General features: G+C 42.1%; 1 protein-coding gene and 2 long non-coding RNA genes across 5 annotated transcripts in view; 2 read left to right on the top strand and 1 right to left on the bottom strand.

The window, feature by feature from the left end:
• Positions 1 to 7621: 7621 nt before the first annotated feature.
• LOC120586996 (uncharacterized) lies at positions 7622 to 16267 on the top strand. The gene is made up of 3 exons (XR_005648848.1): positions 7622 to 7735; positions 10388 to 10476; positions 16038 to 16267. It is a non-coding gene; the product is annotated as an uncharacterized LOC120586996 (long non-coding RNA).
• LOC120586995 (uncharacterized) lies at positions 12701 to 17683 on the bottom strand. Its single transcript, XR_005648847.1, has 3 exons — positions 17622 to 17683; positions 13890 to 14062; positions 12701 to 12912 (listed from the first exon to the last, which is right to left on the bottom strand). It is a non-coding gene; the product is annotated as an uncharacterized LOC120586995 (long non-coding RNA).
• MGLL (monoglyceride lipase) overlaps positions 17115 to 23222 on the top strand; it is a 122758-nt gene continuing 116650 nt past the window's right edge. For 2 of the 3 annotated variants that reach the window (XM_039843616.1, XM_039843615.1), the window contains exons 1-2: positions 17814 to 18047; positions 18530 to 18677. In XM_039843616.1, coding sequence (XP_039699550.1) covers positions 17939 to 18047; positions 18530 to 18677 — 257 coding nt within the window. In that variant the 5' untranslated portion in view covers positions 17814 to 17938. Of the gene's footprint in view, positions 17273 to 17813; positions 18048 to 18529; positions 18678 to 23222 lie in introns of those variants that run through there. The other variant, XM_039843617.1, reaches the window with a different exon arrangement.

The following is a 23222-nucleotide window of genomic DNA, read 5'->3' as shown; positions in this document are numbered from 1 at the left end:
AAAAGCTGTTACATCAGTTTCTCTCCAAGGCATTCTAAAGATCTCTGGTATAGCATGCAAAAGCTGAGGCTGCTAAAGGCAATTATAGTCTTCAGTCTCTCCTTCTTTGTCATGGAAATAGGTCCTCCCACTTTTAACTTGGAAGATGATAGCTCATATGGCTGCCCAGAACAAGAACTACATTTCCCAGGTTTCCCTGCATCTAGGTTCTCCTGAGTTAGTATACCATGTGACTGGTGCAATTTCCAAGTTGTACCGTTAGAGGGAAGAGGCTAGTCCTACACTCCGACTTTAGTTCAGTTTAGTTTAGTTTAGTTTAGTTTAGTTTAGTTTAGTTTAGTTTAGTTTAGTTTAGTTTAGTTTAGTTTAGTTCTAGCTAGAATACAAACTGCGAGTGCATGGAAGTAGAAGGGGTGAAGAGAGAGTGCTTTGTGGCTACAGCCATGGCAAGGACAGAATACAGAGGTGGTAAGAATAGAATGTAGATGTGCAGGGGTAAGACTTGTTGGACCATATAGACAAGAGCCAACCCCCAGCATGATGGAGCACTGAGATAGAAGGGTCTCTGACACTGAGAAGACTTCCTGCCAGCCCTGGACTGCTTATGTCCATAATATAAACATCTTTATTTTTAAAGCCACTTTTATTTGGGGACATTCTTTTTAGGACAGCTAAACCCATGTCCAAACGCCCAGGACCACAATTAACTTTATCTTACCCCTGCTTTCCTTCCTCCTTTCACACTGCAGTTCTCTAAGGACACATACTTACATACACATGTTTTTGCTTATATGTTTTATATATGCTGCTTCTTCTGCCTGAATACCCTCTCTTACCTGGTAAACTCTAACTCACCCTACTCAAATCTCCTCTCCTCCAAGAGCTTTCCTTTGATGTGAGACAGGCAAATTCCCTGAGTAAGGGGAGACCTAGCTCTGCATCGAGAGAGAAGAGGGTTCTTGGCAGAGAGTGTCGAAAAAATTCAAACACATGCCAAAGTTAGGGTCAAAAGGAAGGTTTATTAGAGAAGGGTAACACTCCACAGACAGAGTGTAGTCTCCTCTCAGAGGCAGAGAGTGAGAGGGCCTCAAAGAGACTCAGGGGGACAGAGACAATAGAGACAAGGACAGTGAGAAAGACAGAGTAAAGGCACTGAGTGTAAAGGCACTGGGAAGGATGGAGAGAAAGACACTGAGAGGAACAGAATAAAGACAGTGAGAGAAACCCCTAGTGTTTGGGGAATTCAGTTTATATATCGTTCATTAGTTCCTGTGAGTTATAGTTTAAAGACTTTATTTACCCATTTTCCTTTGATATGGACATACAGTGAGGAAGGATAAGAGTATGTAGTGTGAAAAGGAAAGAATATGTAGAGTGAAAGGCCTGCTGGCAGTTCCCAGCCTTTAATCCCTAGGTTCCCCATGATTGTAGCCATAGGGAATGAATGATTTTATTTTGTGTAGAGCGCCACTTAAAGACTCTGTTTCTCCTGTTTTCCCTTCACAGGTGTGAGAAATGAGTTGTTAGCAATCTCAGCAGAATTCTTCCTTTGTTCTGCAGGTGTCCTCCTGGTCTGGCTGCAGGGTTGATCAGCATATTGCAGTCTCTGAATATAGCTTAATTTAACATTTTAGTTCTCTTGCTTACTCCCTACAGTACCTTGACTCCCCTTTTTCCCCAGGCAAGATCATTATTTTCTCTTCACTGAGTCTATAATAAAGTGTCCAAACCTCTATTAGTACTTACCACAAGGTACCATAATTATTTACTCATATGTTGATCTCTGGAACTAGATGTGGTTTTCTTAAAGTCAGGGACCACATTTTATTCATTTTTGTATCCTCAATACTGAATCTGTAGAAGTCATTAATAGAACTCTGGCAAAGAGATGAATGAACACAGATGATATAATTACATGTGTACTTATACAAATCCTCATTCTTAAAGTGTTTTCTTCTTTACTAAGACATCACTTGTGAATAGCACACCCATTCCTCCTACAGAAATTCAATGATCATCAATTTACTATTATAGAATTTATAAACTAGGAGACTGATTATACATGGCCTAAAACTTGCATCATAGGTTTGTCAGTCTCCTAAGCGAAACAATCTTGTAAATGGGATCCCTGCCCTGGGATTGAATGAGTGCAGAATTCTAAATCAATGCCTTTGCTTGGTTTGTTTCTGTCTCCTTTCAGCTCTGAGCAGGCGATCTGGGCTACAGTACTAGCAGTTTCCAGAAAATGCTCAGGCGTGCTCGAAGCTAACAAAGAAACCGGCATGTTGTCCTCCACTGGAACAGTAGAGTTCAAGGGCTTTCAGGCTGGCATGTTCTGTTTCAGTGGGTGTCATGTTTTGCTTTTCTTTCATCCTGTGCCAATACCATATCAACTCTAGTAATTCTGCAGGTGCATTTTATAGTACTTTTGTGCTAATGCTAATACTAGTATTAAAAATTGGGTTTTTTTTTCCTCTAGAAATACAATTTTAGTGTGTCTAGGTTTCAACATGCAATAGGTGTGACAAGTCTTGAAGCTGTTTCATGGAAATTTACATTTATTCTGAATATTCCTTTAGATGGTGACCTCTGGATTCTCATATTTAACCTGGGTGTTATTTTTGTAGAGATTTATCTAAATATCCTTAGTTTGTAAAAATCCTAAAATTATTCTCCTAAAAATTTCCCACTGTCTAACTTCATTCCCCAAGCTGTGGATTTTAAAATTAATTGAGAGCATGGAGTCCCTTCTCTAAGCATGCAGTAATAAAATATATAAAATACATAAAATAATAAAATATATAAAATGCGCTTATCTGCTCATTTTCTATATCCTCCAGACAGACATAAGGTCTAATAAGAGAGGCGTCTTGTCTTTCATTCTCTGTATCTCCAGCACCTGGCACATAGGAGGTGACTAGTAAATCTGTGGAATGAGTGAATGGTTGTGTCTCTTCTTTTGTAGATGTATTTGCTGCGTATGGCAGTTGCTTTGAGTGAGGCATGCCTGGAATAACTGAGGAAGCAGAGACCTATTCTCAGTATCCCCCCACCCCAACCCCATCTTCACTCCTTAAACTTTCCTTGTCAGGCATGTAGCATTCTCCTGACCCCAGGCCTTTGCTGTCTTTCAGCCGCTAGGGCATGCTGTTTCTCATATATGATGCATGTTTGTTTGTTTTTCTTTTGCATTCTTCCAGGTGTTCTCTCAGGTTAATTAGGATAGCTAATTTGTCCATAAAATGGGTTATTGAAAGTACAATTACTATTCTAGAAAAGAATTAAAGTTATTCTTAGAAAATAGTGGTTTAAAAATGTGTTTTAAAATCTAACTTAGAAGGGGCTAAATTAGGACAGGGGCTTAGTAAGCAGACAAGGAGGGCTGTTGATTTCTTATGTAATGAATTAACAGAGAGCGAGGGAGAGAGAGGGAGAGAGATACTGAGTGCAGAGGGAGAGGCTGTATATAATGCTAAGTTTTCAATGAACACAGAGTCCCATTCAACCAACGTGTACTAAGCCTGTGCTCTTCTAGATGCCAGAACAAGACAAAGTCCCTATTCTTGTGGGATGTCCATCATAGATCACCACTGCCCAATAAAAACAGAATGAAAATCACAAATGCAAGCCACATGTGACATTTAATATATTAGGTTAATCCAACACATTATTATCTCAATGTGTAAGCAATATAAAAATTATTAATGAATACTTTACATTTTTATGCTAATTATTCAAAATCTGGTGTATATTTTACACTCACAGCACACCTCAACTCGGACTAGCCATATTCTAAGTGCTCAATAGCCATGAGTGGCTAGTGGCTATCATATTGGATGACAGCATTATAGACAATAAACAAATAAGCAAAGACGTAATATATAATAAAGATATTTATAAATAATATAATTTTAGTATTGAGTATTGTGACCTATTATGAAGTACTTAAAATAGTAAGGGTATTATGAAGAAAACTAAAACAGGGCAAGCGATAGAGGATAAGGGAGCTATTTGGCTTGGGTGTTCAGAGCAGGCCTCTGTGGAGCTGATGCTTTAGCAGAGACTGGAGGAAGTGAGGAAAAGAGCTATGCTAAGGTTAAAGAAGGAGCTGTCTAGGTGGAGATCCCAGCAAAAGCAAAGGTCCTGAGTCAGGACCCAGATAGTGTTTCAAGGGTGAGAATGAGAGAGCTGAGCTCAAAGTCATCAGGGCTAGTGTCATATTCCATGGAACCTTGCAGGCCAGGCAAGTAGTTTGTCTTACCGTGTCCATACATTGTCTTTGAAGGATGAATCCATGCTAAGGTCTCCTAGAGACATTTTCTTCCATGTTGAAGGGCAAAAGTCCTGAAAGCCTTTCTCTGATGTTGTCTTAGGATCTTAATACTTTAAATGTAGTTGTTAGTATGTCTTCACTTCTAATATCCCTAATGATGTCTATGTTACAGCAACTGCCATGAACCCACCATGCTCTGGAGACACAGACACCGTATCTGGGGTTTGGAGGACATCGCATGCCAACCCACACCTGCTTAAAGGCATTTTTTTCCCTGCAAGATGTCATGAGTCACTAGCAAGTCCTTTGAATATCTTTATTTTACACATATCACAGTCATACTTAACAAGATTGTTTATAAATGCATTATCGGCTTTTCTCTAGGATCAAACAGTTGGAGAGTTTTGTCTTTTCTCTTAACAGCTCTTTTTTATGTTGCCTATTAACTCAGGTCCCCACAGTCTTTGAACATTCCCTGGCATTTGTAGTACTCACAAGAACAGGGACCAATAGAGACAGCCCCCAAGGCTGTGTAACGAGTGAGCAGCAGTGGGCACTTGTGAGCTGGAGTATGCATTCCTAAGAGGCTAACTTTCTGCAGAAACTCCTTCCATTGTTTTCTATAGACCTCCCTCGTATGTTACAGATACATTTTAGTCACCCCTTCTCTCTTCCTCTCCTTCTTTTCCAACCCCTTCTCTTGTAGTGCCCTTCCCTGTCAGATCCATAAGCCCTGAGCTTGCTCTCTGGTTTTCTGAGGTGGGAGGTCAGTGTTCATCGCTGTCTCCTCCTGCTATTGCCGAGCAAGTTCTGATCTGTCCTCAGGTTGTCTGCCAAGTCATGCTCATCACTCTCAAGGAAGAGAAAATGTTTGAGAGTACCTAGCACAGTGCTTGGAGATAATAGAAGCTTCATAAATATTGGTTAAAATGTATTTTATTTGGGGGGTTTAAGATGTTACTGGGTCATGTGCTCCCCTTATCTTAGCAAGGACCTAGTATTCCGATTACAACAGCTGCTGGCTGTATGAAAACAACTCCTTTTAATCCTCAAAAGAAATTCTAAATGTTATTACCCCCAGTAATAGCTTTGCCTGATAGTGGCTCCTTTCCTACCAAGGCCACTGCCTCTTCATGATCTGATGTGCCTGTGGTACTTCATTACAGTGCTGTTTTTGATGCTCAATGCTCCTACTATTCTGGTCTAATTTCTAAATAAATGCAGGAGAGTTTTAATTTAAGATTATTTCCAACATTTTTGAATTTTGGTCTTCGCGATCTGCTTCAGGTGCCAGAATTGAAAAGTTTCGTCTCTTCCAGCATTTTATTCTCCTTTGTTACATGCGCAGGTCCTCCTTCTCATCTTATATCTCCTGAGTGCAGAGAGACAGTAGCCTAGATGTAGGTTGGTGCACATCTATCTATTTAGCTTCAAATAAAGTAAGAAAGAACAAAAAGATTTTGAAAGTTTCCTGTTGGGATAGCAGCAGTTCAAATACTGTATTGTTCAGAGCAAGTAGTGCTAGATGCTGTAAGAGATGAAACTGAAATCTCAGTGGCTTAATGAAATAACAGGTTGTTTGTCATTTTCTTCACAGCCCAATTCAAGTTGTTGCCGGTAGGATTTCTCTGTTTCCATTGTGTGGCTCCACAGCATTTTTTAGGAATCCTCCACTCTTCATCTGGCTGGCAGACAGAGGAAGAGAAGAGAGAGGTGGGGCAGGGGGTTGGGGAAGAAGGGAGGGAGAAAGGAGGAGGAGGAGGAGAGAGGAGAGGAGAGAGAGAGAGAGAGAGAGAGAGAGAGAGAGAGAGAGAGAGAGAGAGAGAGAGAGGAGAGAGGAAGGCCAGGCACAGATAGCTTCCTTCTGCATTCCATTGGCCAAAACAGCTGAAGGAGCCCTCTGAGCTGCAAGGGTGTCTGGGAAACGTAGTCTAGCAGTATGCCCATGAGGAGGAGTGCTGGCAATCACCACTCACCACAATCTATGTCTTTAATCCATCATGCGCATCACAGTTTTATCCCATGCTGCACAGGTAGGTAAGCTAAGGATGGTTTAAAAACCATAAGGAATGCATTTGTTCTTAAGGGGACAATTTGCCTTAAATTACTTTGCTAGAAGGTTGTTTAATTCCTAGCACCTGAAATGTAGGAGGGGCAGGATTGGTCCTTGATAGCAGTGGTTTTCTAGTAGTTTCATGGTTTCCTTTTTACATTCAGATCCCTGATCCATTTGGAATTTATTCTTGGGTAAAATGGGAGGTGAGGATCTAACGTTATCTTTTAAAACAACTAACCAATTGTCCAGGGCTATTGGTTAAAAAGTTCAACTTTGCCCCAGTGATGTGAGATGCCAACTTTATCAACTAACACATTTCTACATGTGCCCAGGTCTATTTTTGGACTTTCTGTTCTTTTCCACTAATCCTTTGGTCTATTTATGTGCAAGTTACCACACTGTCTAAAAGGGTATGCTTTAATGTCTGGCAAGGCATTCTTGCTTCTCAGACAGTAAATGCTGTTCTCGCATTTTTACAATTAAGATTTTTAGTAGCAATTATCTAACTCCACAAAGAAGCTTGTTATTTTTACTGGAATTGTTTAAACTTTATAAATTAATTTAAGAAAAATTGACATATTTATCATGTTGTCATCCAATCTAAGAACAAGGAATATCTTTCCATTTGTTCTCATCTCTTTTCTGTGTCTTTCAAAGGTGTTTAATAAGGGTTTTGTATATTTCTTTTTAAGTTTATACTTTATCTTCTTGTTACTGTAAAAAGGATTTTCTCTACCTTAATATCCTTTAACTGATGTATGTACATATGTGTAATATTTATATATTATATATATTTTAAGTCTATTGAGTTCTATATGCTAATTTTATATCCTGCTATCTTATGGATTTTTTTAAACGGCAGTATTTTTCAACCTGTGAAATTTCTAAGAGCCACCTAAGGAATTTTTTCAGATAAAAATGACCATCCAAGGTCACAGAAAAATGTCAGGGAAGAAAGAGTGGCACTTTGCTTCTCTGGTCAAAATCCATTGATTAAGACCCAGAATATGAGTAGCTCAGATCCTCAAGTCAAGGAGAGTGGGTCTGGGCTGAGCAATGGGCTGACCACCCTGTATTTGATTATATTTCCCCATGAGACCCAGGGAAAGAAAAACACCTTTCAGTGTGGGAAGCAGGGCATGCGTGTGCAAACTGCAGAGAGACAGAACTGAAAAGGTTCAGCTGCCTTGGCAAACAGACCTGGAGGCTGAGCAGAGCAGAGCACTAGGACTGGGAGGCTGGGCTCCTAAGTGCTAGAGGGAAGTGAGAACCTATGGGTGAACCCCAAAGGTGACCACTGCAGTAACTGTAGATACCTATAATTACTTACTTCTACAGTTACATGTTTAATTTTGGACTTCAGGTGCAGAGGGCCGAGCCTCCTCATTTTACATCACTTTATCATGGTTGGTTCTTTTTATTTTATTTATATTTTTTTCTTTCTTATTTACTTATTGTTTAATTGTCTGCTATTTACTTATTACTGTCTATTATTATTTTTTACTTATCATTTTCTGTATCTCTGAATCCCTCTTCCACTTCTTCCAAGCAAATACAACCCTTCTATTTTGTTTATAGTTCAATTTTCAAAAATATGTTTTGTTTGGTGTGCATATGTTTTTGAATACATATAAATGGAAGTGTGTTATTTCATTATTTTTTTAATTATGTTTCATTATGTTTTTGCTTTGTTCACTAAGTGCTCTGCAACGTCCATCTTATTACTTGGGTGTTAATCTAACCATTACTTGGAATTCTGTGCGATTTTCCATAGAGTGTCCACTGCTCCAGTGATGGTTGCTTAGGATGCAGGGACACCCCTCCACAAAGGATTATGCTGCCCCTCTGGACCTGTGTGAGAATGAGATTGTGAGAAGCTGGCCATGGGCGTGCACACAGTTGGGGGGAGGGGGGATGGCTGTCCACTCCCACCAGGGAGGCAGGATCTTTCCTACAGCCTTGTCCCTGTCACCACTTCCCACGACTCAGCTGCCACTTCTGGTCATACTAATACGGTCAATGCAAAGTGATGTACTGATGTTATTTAATTGTGCGTTGCTCTGATTACTAATAATTTTGAGCATCTATTCAATGTGCTTACTAGCTTTTTGAGATTCCATTTCTGTAAATTCCCTGATCATATATTTTGCTCATTTTTTCTATTAGCAGTTATCTTTTTCCTGTTGATTTTCAAGAGTTCCTTGTCCCTTCTATAAATTAATTCCTAATTTGTCTTTGCAAATATGTTTACCTTTTCTTTGCCTTCTCCTATTTGTCTTTAGTGTCATTCGTCAAAGGGAAATCCATAATGTTGGTGTAATTGAATACTTTTTTCTTTCTTTATGATTTCTATTTTAATTTTTAATTTAAGACATTTTCCTGTTTACTTGAGTAACGAAGATATTCTCTTGCATTTTCTTCTATTAACATTTGAAGTTTCTTTTTCACTTTCGGGTCTATAATCTACATGGTGTTGGGTAGGGATTCAGCTTTGCTTTTCCAGTACCATTTACTAAACCCTCAGCCACCTCTGGTTCTTACTCTTTTGTGGGGAGAAATTGGTGATTCAACTACATCATACTGGGGGTGAAAATATTGCAATTAATTGTGCACATGTTCTTAAATTTAAGTCACTCCTTCTGGTTTTTTTGGTTATTTTTAATTAATCCCTGCTTTAATAGTTTCAAGCTCTTTTAGATGTTGTGAGGTAACACCTGAATCTTGGTAGACTGGGTTTGCCATATCTAGTAAATAAAAATACAGGATGCCCGGTTAAATTTGAATTTCAGATAAACAATAAATTAATTTTTAGTATAAGCATGTCCCATGCAATACTTGAGACACAGTTGTACTAAAAAGTTATTCATTATACATCTAAAATTTAAATGTAACTGGGCATCCTGCATCTTATTGGGCAACTCTGCGGTACATCCAGCTTATTCTGCCCTCCTCCACCCCTCTGCCATTGTCCCTACTAGTAACAAGGACATTGGTTAGACACTATTCCTGGCTAACATGATTCCGTTTCTTATCTGAACTCTTCTAAATAACATATCCTTAAATGAATAGCTTAGACTTTGCCTAGTTTAACTAGACTATTGCTTCTCAAGTGTTAACATACTTACAGATTACCTGGGAACCTTCTTAAGATGCATACTGTGGTTCAGTGGGTCTAGGGTAGGGCCTGGAATTCTGTATTTCTAGAAGCTCCTAGGAGATGTTGATGCTGCTGGTCTATGGACCAATTTCAGTAGTAAGGAACTAGGGTCCCTGTGCATGTTCCTAGAGGACTTGGGTATTAAAACCATCATGTCTTTGGGAACCAGAGTGAGAAGTCCAACGTGGCCTATCTATGCTCTTTTCTTCTATGCTGAAGCCCTAAAGGGACAGCTGAGTTAAAGGAAACCTGCAGATCACACCCTAGGAACGCTCCTGGAGTCTGTTTACACCCTCTTCCTTTTGTTGAAGATGGATATTGCCATTACATGATTTCTTGTATGAATAATTACTTGCTTCTTTGTAGCCTCACCCCTCCTCCCACTTTCATGGCTATGATTATTTGTTTTCTTGTCCCTTTTTCTCCTTGGACTGTAAATCACGTGAGAGGAAGGACGGTGGTCTTTAGCTCTACAGCCTAACATTCAGCCCAATGTCTGGAATATAGCAGCCGCTTAATAAATGCAAGTTGCATGAATAAAAGAAAAAATAAATGAATACTGACTTCTAATTATCAAGACTGTCCTTAAAACAATTTTTTGTTGCATTTTTAAGGGCTTCATGTAGAGCACCATTTTTCTGTAGCAATTGGTGGAATTTACTGAGGGGGGAATGAGCCCCCAGAAGTTTTCCTCTTTCAGTTTCTCATTTTTCTGTCTCCCAGTTGTTAGCTACAGTACACACACTCACACTCACACTCTTAGGGACTTAAATATGCCAACTTCTTGGTGTGACATAATTCCTATTTCTCAATCTTCCCACTGCTGAGACTTCTCCAGGCCTGTCTAAAAAGATTACTTAGTGTTACTCTATTCACAGCTCTTTCTTTTTTTTCCTTACAGACTCTTATATGGCACGCCCTTCAATTCCCACTCCATCTTTCAACCTGCTAGGAATTTTCCCAATAGCTCTGAAAGGTTAAGTCAACAGGGTAAGTTGTATCTGTCAAGGTTCTTTGATTGCAAGCAACAGAAATCAAATCTGGCTGACTTAAGCCAAAGGAGACTTCAGTGGAAGTCTGTTGGGTTGCTCATAGAATGTACTAGACTGCAGACAAGACTTGGAAAGAACAGGATATGTGCAAGGCCTCTCACAGCCCAAACATGCAAGTGGGAGAATTAGTAAGCGCCTCCTGTACCTTCCATTCCATGTGCTCTGCTCAAGAGTCAGCTAGGGAGAATCCAGGGGCCTATATAGAGTCCTGGGCCAACTCCTTAGTTGTGGGAGGTGGAGCACTTTGTTCTACAGTTACTGCAAGAATTTACACAAGGGTAAAGAGTTCCTTACAGGAAGTACAGCTGTTTTTAAAGAGAAAGTGTCGCCTAGGGGTCAAAACAAAACAAAACACACAAAATCAGAGAAAACTAATGTCCACAGAGACCTCTTATGAATTTGAAGAAAATGAGGGGGAATCTGACATAGACCTGTGGCAGAGTGTGAGAAATTCCAAGCATCCCAATTCCTGGTTTCCGATTGCTTTTCATACCTGAAACACTTAGAATCCATGGGAATGGAAGGAAACAATGGAAATAGTATCAGAGATGCAAAAGGAGAGGCCCAGACTCTTGTTCTAATTCAGATTTCATCAACCATTTACTGTGCAACCATGGGCAAGTCACCTCACCTCTCTGGTCTCAGGTGCTTCATCTATAAAATGATGGCTTTAGCCTAGATGATGTCTAAGACATCTTCCTGCTGTAAAATTCTCCCCAAGGTTTGACGGTTTTGTTTAACGTACAGAGAAATATATATTTAACATTGTATAAAGTAACATGATCTCATAAGACACAGGTTCTCAAGCATGTGGTAATTTAGAGGTAAGAGTTGATGCTGTTTTACAAATAATCATAATAATATAGCTCACACATAAAGCATTTGCTATATGACAAGCATTGCACTAAGTACTTTAATGTGTTAATTCATTTAATCATCACCACAATTCTATGACACAGATACTGTTATTATCTCCATTCTACTGATAAGAAAACTGAGGCACAGAGAGCCTAAGTAATTCACTCAGGACACAGAGCTTATAAGTCCAAGAGCTGATTAAGATCCCTGGGTCTGTGCCCTTAACGAGCACACTACATGGTCTCTCTGACCAAAACCAGCCAAATAAAAGCAAACCAGAAAAAAAATGCTGTTGTTTAGAAAACTTGTGTATTGTACTCTCCCTCCCCTCTCCGCCCCCTCCCCCCAGCACACACAACCTTGCCTAGATTATCTGGAAATATCTATACTTATGTAGCAATTTCTGCATTGTTACTCAACCTTCACTGGACTTTCCCCACCGAAACATAACCACTGCCTCGTTTGTCTTCAAAAGCCAAACTCTAATGTTAGGTCAGTGCATCTATTTCAAGAGAAGTCAAAATAATGTTTTTAAAAAATAAAATAGAAAGATACACATGTGACTATTACTTGCTAGCAGACTCCATTTTATTTGCACATACGACCCCAATGAAATATTTTTCAGCATGTATAACTTTTAACAGCTCCATTAACCAGATTAGTCAGTGGAAGAATTTTTCCTTTACTGCTGAGTGCAAATTTCATTATAGTGATTGAGTCTAGTTACTAATTGCTGACATTCCGGATTTGTCAAATGCATTTAAAGAAGGTGGTATGTGGGTGGGAATCTGTGTTTTCATCTTTGTAAATTTGATTGTACTTAACAGCCTTTTCCTAGTATGCCTGGCTCTGGTACTTGACTACATAGCAAAAATAGCCATCCACAGAGTGACTGTTTCTGAGAGCTGGGAGACCATTTTAGGCCTTTGTCCTGACCCATAGGAATCTGAAGAGAAGTATTGGCCAGAATGGAAAGAGCCTGACCCAGAAAGTGCTGCTGCAGAGTAGAGGTAGAGGCGAGGGCATGCCTGTGTCGACCTCTTGAACCCCAGTTATGGGCACGCCACTGCCCCAGTTGTCCCCAACCCCAGTTATGGGCACACCACTGCCATGACTTTGCCAGATCGATGTCCCAAGTACTCTGTTATTTACTTAATATATTTCTTTAAATTAATTCATGTTTTAAAATTCAATTGCTATTTTAAAGGATTTTTTTAAAACTAGAAAATGAACACTTGCCACGTATTTAAGGTAACACTACAAATAAATGTATGAGAACAAAGCCAAGCAGTTAACCTCTAGCGACACATGGTTGCCTTTATTAAACACGGAAATGAGCAAGCATTGGAGAGTGTTACAGACCCATAAATCCAAATGAAAGCTTTGATTTTTACTCGTCAAAAGATAAAAGAGAACTGAAGGGGACTTCCTCACAGTGACGCTGAATGTGATTTAATTCCTTGGACGTTGAATGCCTGCATCCATCTTTCTCAGCAACCTTGGTCCACACACCAGTCTGCAGGAAAGAAGAGAACACAGGAGATGGGCAGATGAGGCTCAAGGTTAGGTTCTGCCACTTCCCTACGTCTGGCCTTGGCCAAGTAAGGGGATGAGTGTAATTTTCTCAGCTGTAAAAGTCCATGTTAGAGCCGCTCGCAGGGTCCGCTGACAATAGTAGCAGCACTGGCATTGGCACCTATTAATTTACTTTCCTGTTTTGATTCCAGTTGATGTAACTTCTGCAGGAACCACACTAAAAGAATTCAAAATTCACCGTTTTGTCTTTCCTGCATGATTCTTAGTGGTCAAGGAAAGGCAGGAAGTGCCTTTGACTGCCACACCTGCCCTCCTGATACATTTGCTTCTAGGGACTTTTACAACTGTGTCTTCATGGAAGAGTTAAGTGGAGGACTGAGAACTCTCAGGAGCTTTTCTGCACCCACACACATTTTAGAAATTATACTCGCATTTAATACCCAGCAGTTCTTTCTCAACCATGGGCATCAGTGGCCCCAAATCTCCCATGCAGGAAGAATTTACAAAGAAGAAACTTGAGACGTTATGGAAAAACAAGGAAAGGGATCTAATGCAGAAATTATAAGCACATTTTAATAAGACAGAAAAACAGAATCAATATATTCTGTCATAGCAACATTAAGAATATAACCTTTTTAGTCACAGCATTAGGTATAGCTCGTTAATTTGTTTGTTCTGTTTGTCATTTGTAAATTCTTTTTTGTAGATATTATGTAGTACAAAGCGGTTTCCTTTTTTCTTTCTCTTCTCATCTAAACTTTCAGTGATTTTAAAAAAATGTTTAGATTTTGAACTGTCAAATCCCTTCTCCCAGGTCCCACAGTGATTATGGAGAGAGGATAACTTGGTGTAAGATGGCAAATGTAATGGTAACCTGCTGCATCAGTTAGCTATTGCTGCAAAACAAGCCATCCTAAAACTGAATGGCTTAAAACAACAATCATTTATTTAGCTCACGGGCTCAACTGGGTGGTTCTTTCAGTCTCAACTGGACACCTCAGGTATCTGTTGGCATCTGCAGGTCAGCAGGGCACATGAAGGTTGGCTTCTTATCTGCTGGGGAGCCTCAGCTTCTTCTATGTGTCTCATCCTCTTTGTACGTTTGTCTTTGCTCCATCAAGTTGGCTGGGCTGATTCACACAGCAGAGGAAAGTAAGAGAGATGGAAGCCTGTCAGGCCTTTGATGCCTAGGCTTATAATGGGCATGGTGTCATTCCCACCACATTCTATTGGCCACAGTAAGTCACTGGGCCAGCACAGATTCAAAGCAGGGGGACTAGACTCCATTCTTGATGAAAAAAACAGCATAAGCACAATGCAAATGCCATGTGGACAGAGAGGCCATTCATGGGCCATTGATGCAATAAACCTCACACACCACTGAGTTGTTTCTCAAACTCTGTTCATAACACCTTTACTCAACAGTCTGGTCCTGCCTCTTTAGGCAGCCCATCGATGTGGAGCCACTAGAAATTTTCACTCCTATCTGATGCCCTTGCATCTTACTTCCTCCTGTTCTCTTCATAGGTGTTCCCAGCCTGCTCCATTCTCCTCAACCTCAGAGCATCTCTGGAAGGCCATGCAAGAACCTGCAGGGCTGGTTGCCTTTGCAGATAGGAACCAGGGCACAGGATGGAAAGGAGACTCATAAGTCATTGTTAACTTTTTGGTTCTCATTGAAATTTGTATCATATGCATATATTACCTTAAGTTAATAATGGTGAAATTTTATTGCATCCTACCTACCAGGTAGGTGCCAGGCATTATGCTAAGTAATTAATTTACATCATTGCATTCAGTCCCATGAACTAGACAGTAATCTGAATTATCCTCATTTTGTAGAAGAATAAAGAGTACATCAGATGCCCAAGATCATGGTGTTACAGTCAGCAGAGCCAGGATTTGAATGCAGGCTGTCTGGCTCCAAAATCCATAGACTACCACTGTGCTCTACTGCCTCTTCACAGAAAATGTCTTGAAGAGGTGTCTACACTTGCTGTCCACACTTATTTCCCACTCACTTTATAATTCAGAGTAGGTGGTCTTTTGGCCTGATTAATTCATGAACTGGGTTCTCTCCAAAGTCACAAATAACCTCCCTGTTATTAAACTACTAGACATGTCTTTGTCCTCTCGTTTGACTTCTGGACAGCATTAGACTCTGTTGGTCCTTTCTTCCTACGGCATTCTATGCCTTGGATCCCGTGAAGCCACAACTTCTAGGTCTTATCTTCTGTCTCCATCACCTTTGAAAACTCCTCTCCTCCTCCTCTTCCTCCTTCCCCTTGTCCTCACAAGGATCTCTCCTAGGCCCGCTTGTCCCTCCAGTTCTCACATCTCAGGCAATCTAATCCATGGCCCACACCCACACCCACACAGGTTTAACAGGAGACGTGGGCTTCTACCTCTACCTGGAAGGAATGATGCAGCCCCAACCTACCCCTAACCCCTAGCCTGAAGCAGAGGAGGCCAGCTAAAACAGAAGGTTTAAATAAGATCCACAGTCTCACGACATAATACAAAAATGTCCCAGTTTCAACAGAAAATCACACTTCTTATTAAGTACCGGAGATCTAAAATTGAATTAAAACAAAACAAAACAAACAATGACTAGATGCCAATAGAAAGAACAGGGATTTTAAAGCAGCCCTGATAAAAATGCTTCAATAAGTAATTATCAACATGCCTGAAACTAATGAAAAATAAGACATCTCAGCAGAGAAACAGAAGAGCTAAAGATGAACCAAATGGAAATTTTAGAACTGAAAAATACAAGCTCAGTGGATGGGTTCAAAAGAAGAATGGTAAGGACAGAGAAAACAATCAGTAAAGAATAAATAAACTGAAAGAATCAATAAACTGGAAGATAGAACACTAGAAATTACCCATTCTGGACAACAGAGAGAGAGAGAATAGGCTGGGGAAAAAAAAAAGTGAACTGAGCTTCAGTGACCTATAAGACTGTAAAGAAACATCTAACATTCATATTATTAGAGTCCAAAGGGAGAGGAGAAAAGATGGTGGGGCTGGAAAAGTACTTGAAGAAATAAAGGCTGAAAATGTCCTACACTGCTTCTCAAAGGCTATTGTTTTATTTCTTGTTAGATCACAGGCTCTATGCAGCTTGGGCCTCCCCACAGTGACACTGAGACGGCAGTTTCTGGAGGACAGCAGTTCTTTTCAACACTGCTACGGTATAAAGTTTCTGCGAAAGAAAGGACACAAAGTCCTGCTGAGGTCAATGTGAGCAAGGGACAGGGACATGTGTCAGACTCCTTGGGAACATAGGTTGCAGATGAAGAGATTAAGACTCACAGGACAAATGTGAACCCAGATGATCTGGACTCTCAGTCCAGTGCTCCTGCTTGTACCCCCTCAAGCTACATTGCAGTTGTCCTGGACAGTGTTCAGACCTTCCCCTGGACTATGCAGATGCACCACCAATTTTGTTTGGGGGCCCAGCTCCTGGGATACCAGGAGGGTTGTTGAGGATGGTTACGGAGGAACAAGGTTTGCATCAGTCTTCCTCTGCTTTACTTCCTGGGGATTTGTGCACTGACCCCACCAGCTTTTTATGTGTGTGTTCGACTGTGTATGTCTCCATGTGGATGTGAGTGTGACTGTCTATGTGTGTGTATGAGTGTCTGCTTATATGTGTGTGACATGTGTGTATGCCTAGATATGTCTATGTGTGTCTCTCTGTGTCTGTGTTCCTTTCTATGTGTCTCTGTGGATGTCATCTGTCTGTCTTTGTGTATTGAGTATGTCTGTGTGTCTGTGTGTGTGTAGCATACATGTGTGTATCTGTGGGGAGGTTTGTATGCATGTGTGTGTTTGTGTGTCCCTGTGTGTTGTCTGTCTGTATCTGTAATCTCTGTGTGTTATATTCATGTACGTAGTCTGCGTGCGGGTCTGTGTGAGCTCATGGTGTGTGTGTGCGCGTGGGTATGGCGTGTCCTGCGCTGAGACTCCTGAGAGCCCAGCTCCTTCAAGGTCCTGCGACAGTTCCCCAGCGGCCACCCTGGGGCGCGGCTGCCAGAGAGCGGGAGGGAGGAGCACATGGCTGGGTCTGCGGGCTGCGCCCCCGCTCCTCCCCGTGGGCCGGGCACACGTGGGCCCCCGGCACCGCCTCCCCGCGCAGCCCGCCGCCCGCCAGTCTCGCGCGTCCCCACCCACCGCGGGCCACCCCCACCGCAAGCCAGCCTGGGGATAAAGTGGCGGCGCAGACGCCGCGCCCTGTCGCTACAGAGCGGGCAGCGCGCAGCTCGGCAGGGCCCTGACCCGCCTCAGACTAGGACCCGTGGCACTCCGGGAACGCGACAGCGGCGCTCGTGGCCCCGGTAACTGCCTCCCGGTCCCCGTCCCAGCCTGCAAGTGCCGTCACCAGGGGTGGGAAGCAGCCTCGGGGTCCTCGGCCCGCTCGGCGTGGGCTCCCACACCCGTTGTGCGCGCGTGTGTGTACACCAGTGTGTGCGCGCGCGCCCTCCCTGCTCCCTCGCACCAACCCCCAAACCAACTTATCCGCATCAAGTCCATCTTCCCACTCCTCGCCGCCCCCGTGCAGAAAACCATTCGAAGTCGCCTGGTTTTTCCGGTGGCATTTCCAGTGACAGCTGCGGGGCTCCATTCTCTGAGCGGTCGGAGAAAGGCAGGAAGCAAAGTTTGTCAGGAGCCGCGGGGTGACCTTACCTCAGGGACCCGCATTTGTGCGTGTGAGAGCGGCCTCGGTGTGTCCGGAGCGTTTCCCAGTTTTCTGGGCAGTGGGTGCTGGGCTCCCTGCCCCTCCCTTCTCCAAGCCTCTCTAGCGATTTGTTTAGGAAAAGTGATGACACCAACTAGTCGTGAAGGATTGCAGGCGCTTGTTCTCCTCCCTGGGGAGGGAGGGGAGCCCCGGAGAGCTTGTCAGTGAGAGCTGGAAGCAGGCTCCCGGGCTCAGCAGCCTAAAGCCTGAAAGGCAGGATCTGGGGGCCGGGCGCGGTGTAGGGGACAGGGGCTCAGGCTGCTTGATGCCTCGCTGTGACCGCGGCGATGAGGGAACAGCCCTTATTTGCCTGGCTCTGATTCTCCAGGCTGTCGTGGTTGTGGAATGCAAGAGCCAGGATATGATGGAAACAGGTTCGTCCACCCGGCATCTTTAGAATTTCAGGCAGAGGAATTAATGAGAGCACCATCACTTCATTATTGTTCCCCCTTGAAACTTCCTGGGGGGTTTGAAGATGGCTGGGTTTTCTTGCAGCTGGTCTTTATATCCACAGAGCTGACTATAATTTCCACTTGATTACAGCTAAAATATTCTTTAAGATGAAGTTTCCTGAAATGATTTAAAATAAACACAGATGGGAAGGGGGGAAAGCTGTAATGAGGCACTTAAAAATAAAGTGAGCATTTTCTTAAGAACAAATGGGATTTTTCAGAGTTGGAGAGATTGCAAGAAATATATATATATATTTTAAATCTTTGAAAGGGAGGGGTTTTTTTTAACTGCTTTAAAAAAAAAGTGTTACTGACTCTGAATGAGGCTTTTCTCTCTTATTTCTCTGTGTGTTTTTTTTTTTTCCATGTTTCTTACTTTGGACTACATCCTCCTTTCTTTCAAGGACTTGGAGATCCTTTCGGAATTATGCCCGAGGAAAGTTCTCCCAAGCGGACACCGCAGAACATTAGGTACCAGGACCTCCCTCACTTGGTCAATGCCGATGGACAATACCTCTTCTGCAAATACTGGAAACCCGCAGGCACTCCCAAGTAAGTCTCCCCGAGATGCATGGGCACCTTCACACCTACCTCTCCTCCTTTTCATGTAGCATTTCCTGCAGGGCCACCATCTCCATGACCTACTTCACATGCCACTTTAACATTAAGCACAGCCATGTTAACAAAGCTGACATGTATACTTTATCTTTTTTTTTTTTTAATTAAGAAGCAGGAGTTATATTTTTGTTATAACAACTAGGATAAGGATTCTACCGTATGGCAGTTAACAAAAATTCCACATGAATTTATTTTTTGTAATGGAATTGATTTCCCATTGCACAGGAATTTCTTTAAAATTAAATCCAACAATTACAGAAAACCACCTAATCAGATAAGAAAATCAATTATATTTATATGTAGTAACCTTTGCTCTCTTTTCCTGTTTGATTATGAGCTTCAGAAGGTACCATACGTTAACTAGGAAGCAAGGGGTCTGGGTATTTCCTTCTGATTTCTTGCCAGCTCAATTACTTTCTACATTTTCCATCAAGATTGTCTTGTTATTAGAAACAGGCATTAGGATTACACACAATACGACAGCTGGTCTCCTGCTGCTCCTCTTCTCTTGTATGAAACAACTCTGCTTGTTTGTGTTATGTAGAGAAAGAAATTATTTGTGGTAACCAATTGGCCTAGTAATGAGTGAACAGTTTCTGTTCCATGGATATTTTACCTGCTTCTTCCAAGGCCTCATGCCTCCTGAGGGGACATAGTGTGATATGATTATGTCTCCCTTTGGATTTTAGTAATTATTCAACCCTAGCAGAGGTATAAAATGTTTCCTATATCTTCAACAAGGTGTATACTCCAGGTAGCTGCACATTAAAAAACCAGAGCTAAGGACTTTTAAAGGTCTGGCTTAAACTCATAGCTTCAAGGCAGCTATACAAACTGGCTATCATAATGGGTTGTTAATTGTTTCCACCAGTTTTAGCAATATCTTTCTTAAAAATTTCTTCTAGAAATGTGTCAGATGGAGGAAGAGAGGGTCGCCAAGCCTTATCTTTATGCTCCATCTGACTTATTCTCCACTCTGACTTAACTGGCTGTAAAATTGCATATTCTTGGTTTAATTTTTAACAACTTAGTGGTATATGGTGAGTTATTTTTTAATATATAAAAAGAGGACAAAGAATTGAAAGTAGAAGTTCTTAATGTCCAAGTCTCAGACTCTGGGTGCTTTCTTAGTTGAATTGGAAGGTTGTCCTAATTCAAGGTCAGTGAAAGAAAGAGGGCCGACAGTCCTAAAATGGAGGCAGGGTGGTGGGTGAGTGAGTTGGGAAGAGCTGTGAGTGGTTTTCACAGTCTCCAGGCTGATGCTGCCTTGCGGGGAGCCCTTTGCTGCTTCACTTTTTTTCTGTTAGAGATGGCAACCCAATAGTTTAGACAGAGCTGTCTCTCAGAAGTCAATGTTTGTGTGTGAAGTTGATGGTAATAAGAATAGGGTAAATGATTGAGGCTGTTGGGCCCTGGGCTTTGGAAGAGAAATGTTTCTGGGGAGATTAGGGGACAGCCAAGGTCACAGGGCCAGCATTCTAACTCAGGTAGCCTGGCCCCAGCTCCAGAGCCCACTGGGAGACCACCCACCTCCAGGGGCTCTGTCTCTATTCCCTGGAGATGATGCAGATCAATAAATTCCCTTTTGGGGTCGGAGCGCCCCTCTGTCAGGGATCTTTAAAACATTTCACAATCATTGTGGATCAGTGAGAAAGTCCTAGAGGCCCGCTGTGGTGACCTATGTTAACCCTGTGCTTGCTGCATCTTGGGGAGGGCTGGGGGTCCTGGAAAAAGGATGATGGCAGCTAGAGAATGAGGAGGAGGCAGTGAGGGCCTCAGGGCAGAGGTTTATGATATCTGGTACAAAGCATCTCCTTATCTTAATAACTGAGACTAGGTGCTTTGTTTCAGCTGCTGAGCAAGCCTGCCCTCTTACTTGGTCTGGGCTATCTCTGATATTGCATTTTAACATTGCTGCCTGCTGCTTTTAGGAAGGGGGAGGGGACCACAGGTCACCAATGGCTACAGCCTATCCCCTCCAGGGACTGTCCTCCAGGCCTTTCCCTCCATTTCAGCTCAGGGTCTTCCCTACTCTACCATCTACGCACAGGCGAACATCACCTTCTCACTCGTCCACCTGCTCCTTTTAGTTTTCTTGTTTATTTATCTTTCTCATAGAGGCCTTTGGGACTTAAGAAGCCACCCCAAGAGGCCATCTTACAGTGAGGGGTCTGTGCCTGCCTCCATTAATTGTCACTCGTTTGGGTTGTTTTTCTGGTTAACAAGTTGCCTCCAGCTTCTTGGGCCTCCCCAGAGTACCTCTTAGAACATTCTGCCCTCAGGAGACTTGCTGAGCTCTAAGACTGGCTCTGTAGGTGGCTCAGAGCAACACTGGATTACAGGTGTCAGCCATGGCTGAGAAACTGACTGAAATTGCTTACGGAAACAGATTATGTCTTTATAAACGCCAGCCTCTTCACAACAGATCCTAAGAAAGAAGTAAGCATTTCTTGGTATAGTTGTTACAATGTGTGTCCAAGCACAAAGTTGTTTTTAATATAGCAGGCCAGAGGCTCAAGATTTAGTCATTATGAACCAGAGATTTTAAATCTACCTCTGGCAATACCAAGGCAAATTCATGTTCATGTAGTAGCATGGCATTTATGATAATAACAAACATTAGACTTAAGATATAGAAGAATTATCTCATATTAATTGAGTATCAAGTATGTTATCACGTATGTTCTGAGGAGGTCTGTACAAACATGATCTTATTTTATCTTTATATCAACTTGTGAGACAAATATTATTATTGCCCAAGATGACCAGCCAGCAGTCATGGATTTAGTCTAGATTTTTCTAGCTCCAAGTAAATTGCTCTTCTTAATTGTCTTATAAATAGTGTCTTGATAAATTCTTACATATTTTTGTTGGTAAAGAGTAATAGAATAATCGATTCTCCCTAATTATTTGCTCATAATACATTTAAAGTGGAAAATAGCTTAAAGATATGTATCCATTCTGAAACAAAAAATCTTATGATGCCCTGGGGGACTGGTTGCCTTATCGAGATTCTTTGGTACTTTGGAATTTTGAAATGCTGGTTCTTCAGTAAATTTCCACTGATGGTGTTGTCAGGGTAGTGGAGACTGGCCCAGGTGAGGGTTGAGTTGCTTTGCAGACTCTTATGACCTTGAGTAATATTTAGCACCTTTGAATTCAGTCCACTGAGTGGCCCTCAGTCCATTTAAAGAACAACTTTAAATTAATGTCTGAATATTACTTAGCTATCCTCAGAACAGTGAAGATGCTCCTGCTCCACGTGGTGAGTGACTGACTACTTAACATTATCGGGAGGATGCCGGGAGTGGTCTGAAACAATACTCAGTTTGATTACTCGACTCCCAAAAAGTCCTCTTTTGATTCTGTCTGAACAGGAAGGCTGGAGAGCATGCTGTAATTATATGATTACAGCTGCCACTCCTAGCACGGTTAGTTCCAGGTGTGGACCAGGTCACGTTCATCTGTTCATCAGTAAGGCCCAACATGAAGTAAATGAGTGTTGAATAAATACTTCGGTGCTCTTCATCTTTCTTTAAAGCTGATAACCTCCCTCACACCATGTGCACTTTGTATCTGGGTAGCTCTTCAACTCTAAAGAGCTGATAAGCTTTCCTTTCTGTATCTTCTGTTTGCGAGAACAACCAGTGTACTGAGGGAGTTGTTTCAACATGCAGTTGTCTCTCTGCTTGCAGATATCCTAATACAAACCCCTAGGGAGGCGAGCCTTCCCAACCCTCCCTGGAGAATTGCAAGTAACTCATCTTTGAAAGTTCCGTTTAGCATTTTGTTCAAAATTCTGCTACATTTATGGAGACCTTGTAGAACACAAGCCACTGGAATTCCTTCTCTAAACTTTGCTGGCTTTGCCCACTTTTTCTTTCTTGCTGCCGACTTCAGTGATCTAGCTTTTCCATCCAGTAATTCTGCAGCCATGCCCTCACCATGGATGCCTCCTCTTATCTCTCTGGCTCCACCAGTCTCCTATGCTCCAGAGGTAGTCTGCTGCTGGTGTGGTTTTCCAGATTTTCCTCTTGGGGCTGGGAGTGGGGCACATCGTGGGGGATGGACTAACAAGGGAGATGTGGCATCAGTTCTGGAACATCCCCAGGTTTTGAATGGTGGCCATTGTCAGTGGGCCTAGGGTCAGTAAGCCACGGGTCGCTGCTCCTTATTTCTTTCTCCCCAGAGTGGGGCTCAGTGCACATCCCCTTCCTCTACCTTGTCCTTTCCTGGGTCACATCGATCCCTTTCTCCAAGAAATCTTCCCAACCTGTATTTGGAGTTTTGGGTTATGCCCTCTTAGGACACTTCCTCCCACTTATGAAAATTTACCTGGAAAAGAAGCAATTCCCCTAAACTGGGATATATTTAAATGTTAAAAAACATTCTTCTTCCTGCCACCCTCATAATGTGTTCCTCAGCCTCTAGCTATTTGGGTGTGGCACCTGTGGCTCCAGAAGATAAGGGGCCCTCCCA

This window comes from Pteropus medius, unplaced genomic scaffold, assembly GCF_902729225.1.
Source record: "Pteropus medius unplaced genomic scaffold, Ma_sr-lr_union100, whole genome shotgun sequence".
NCBI classification, from domain to species: domain Eukaryota; kingdom Metazoa; phylum Chordata; class Mammalia; order Chiroptera; family Pteropodidae; genus Pteropus; species Pteropus medius.
The sequence above is the reverse complement of the archived record's forward strand: the minus strand, read 5'-3'. Positions and strand labels throughout refer to the sequence as shown.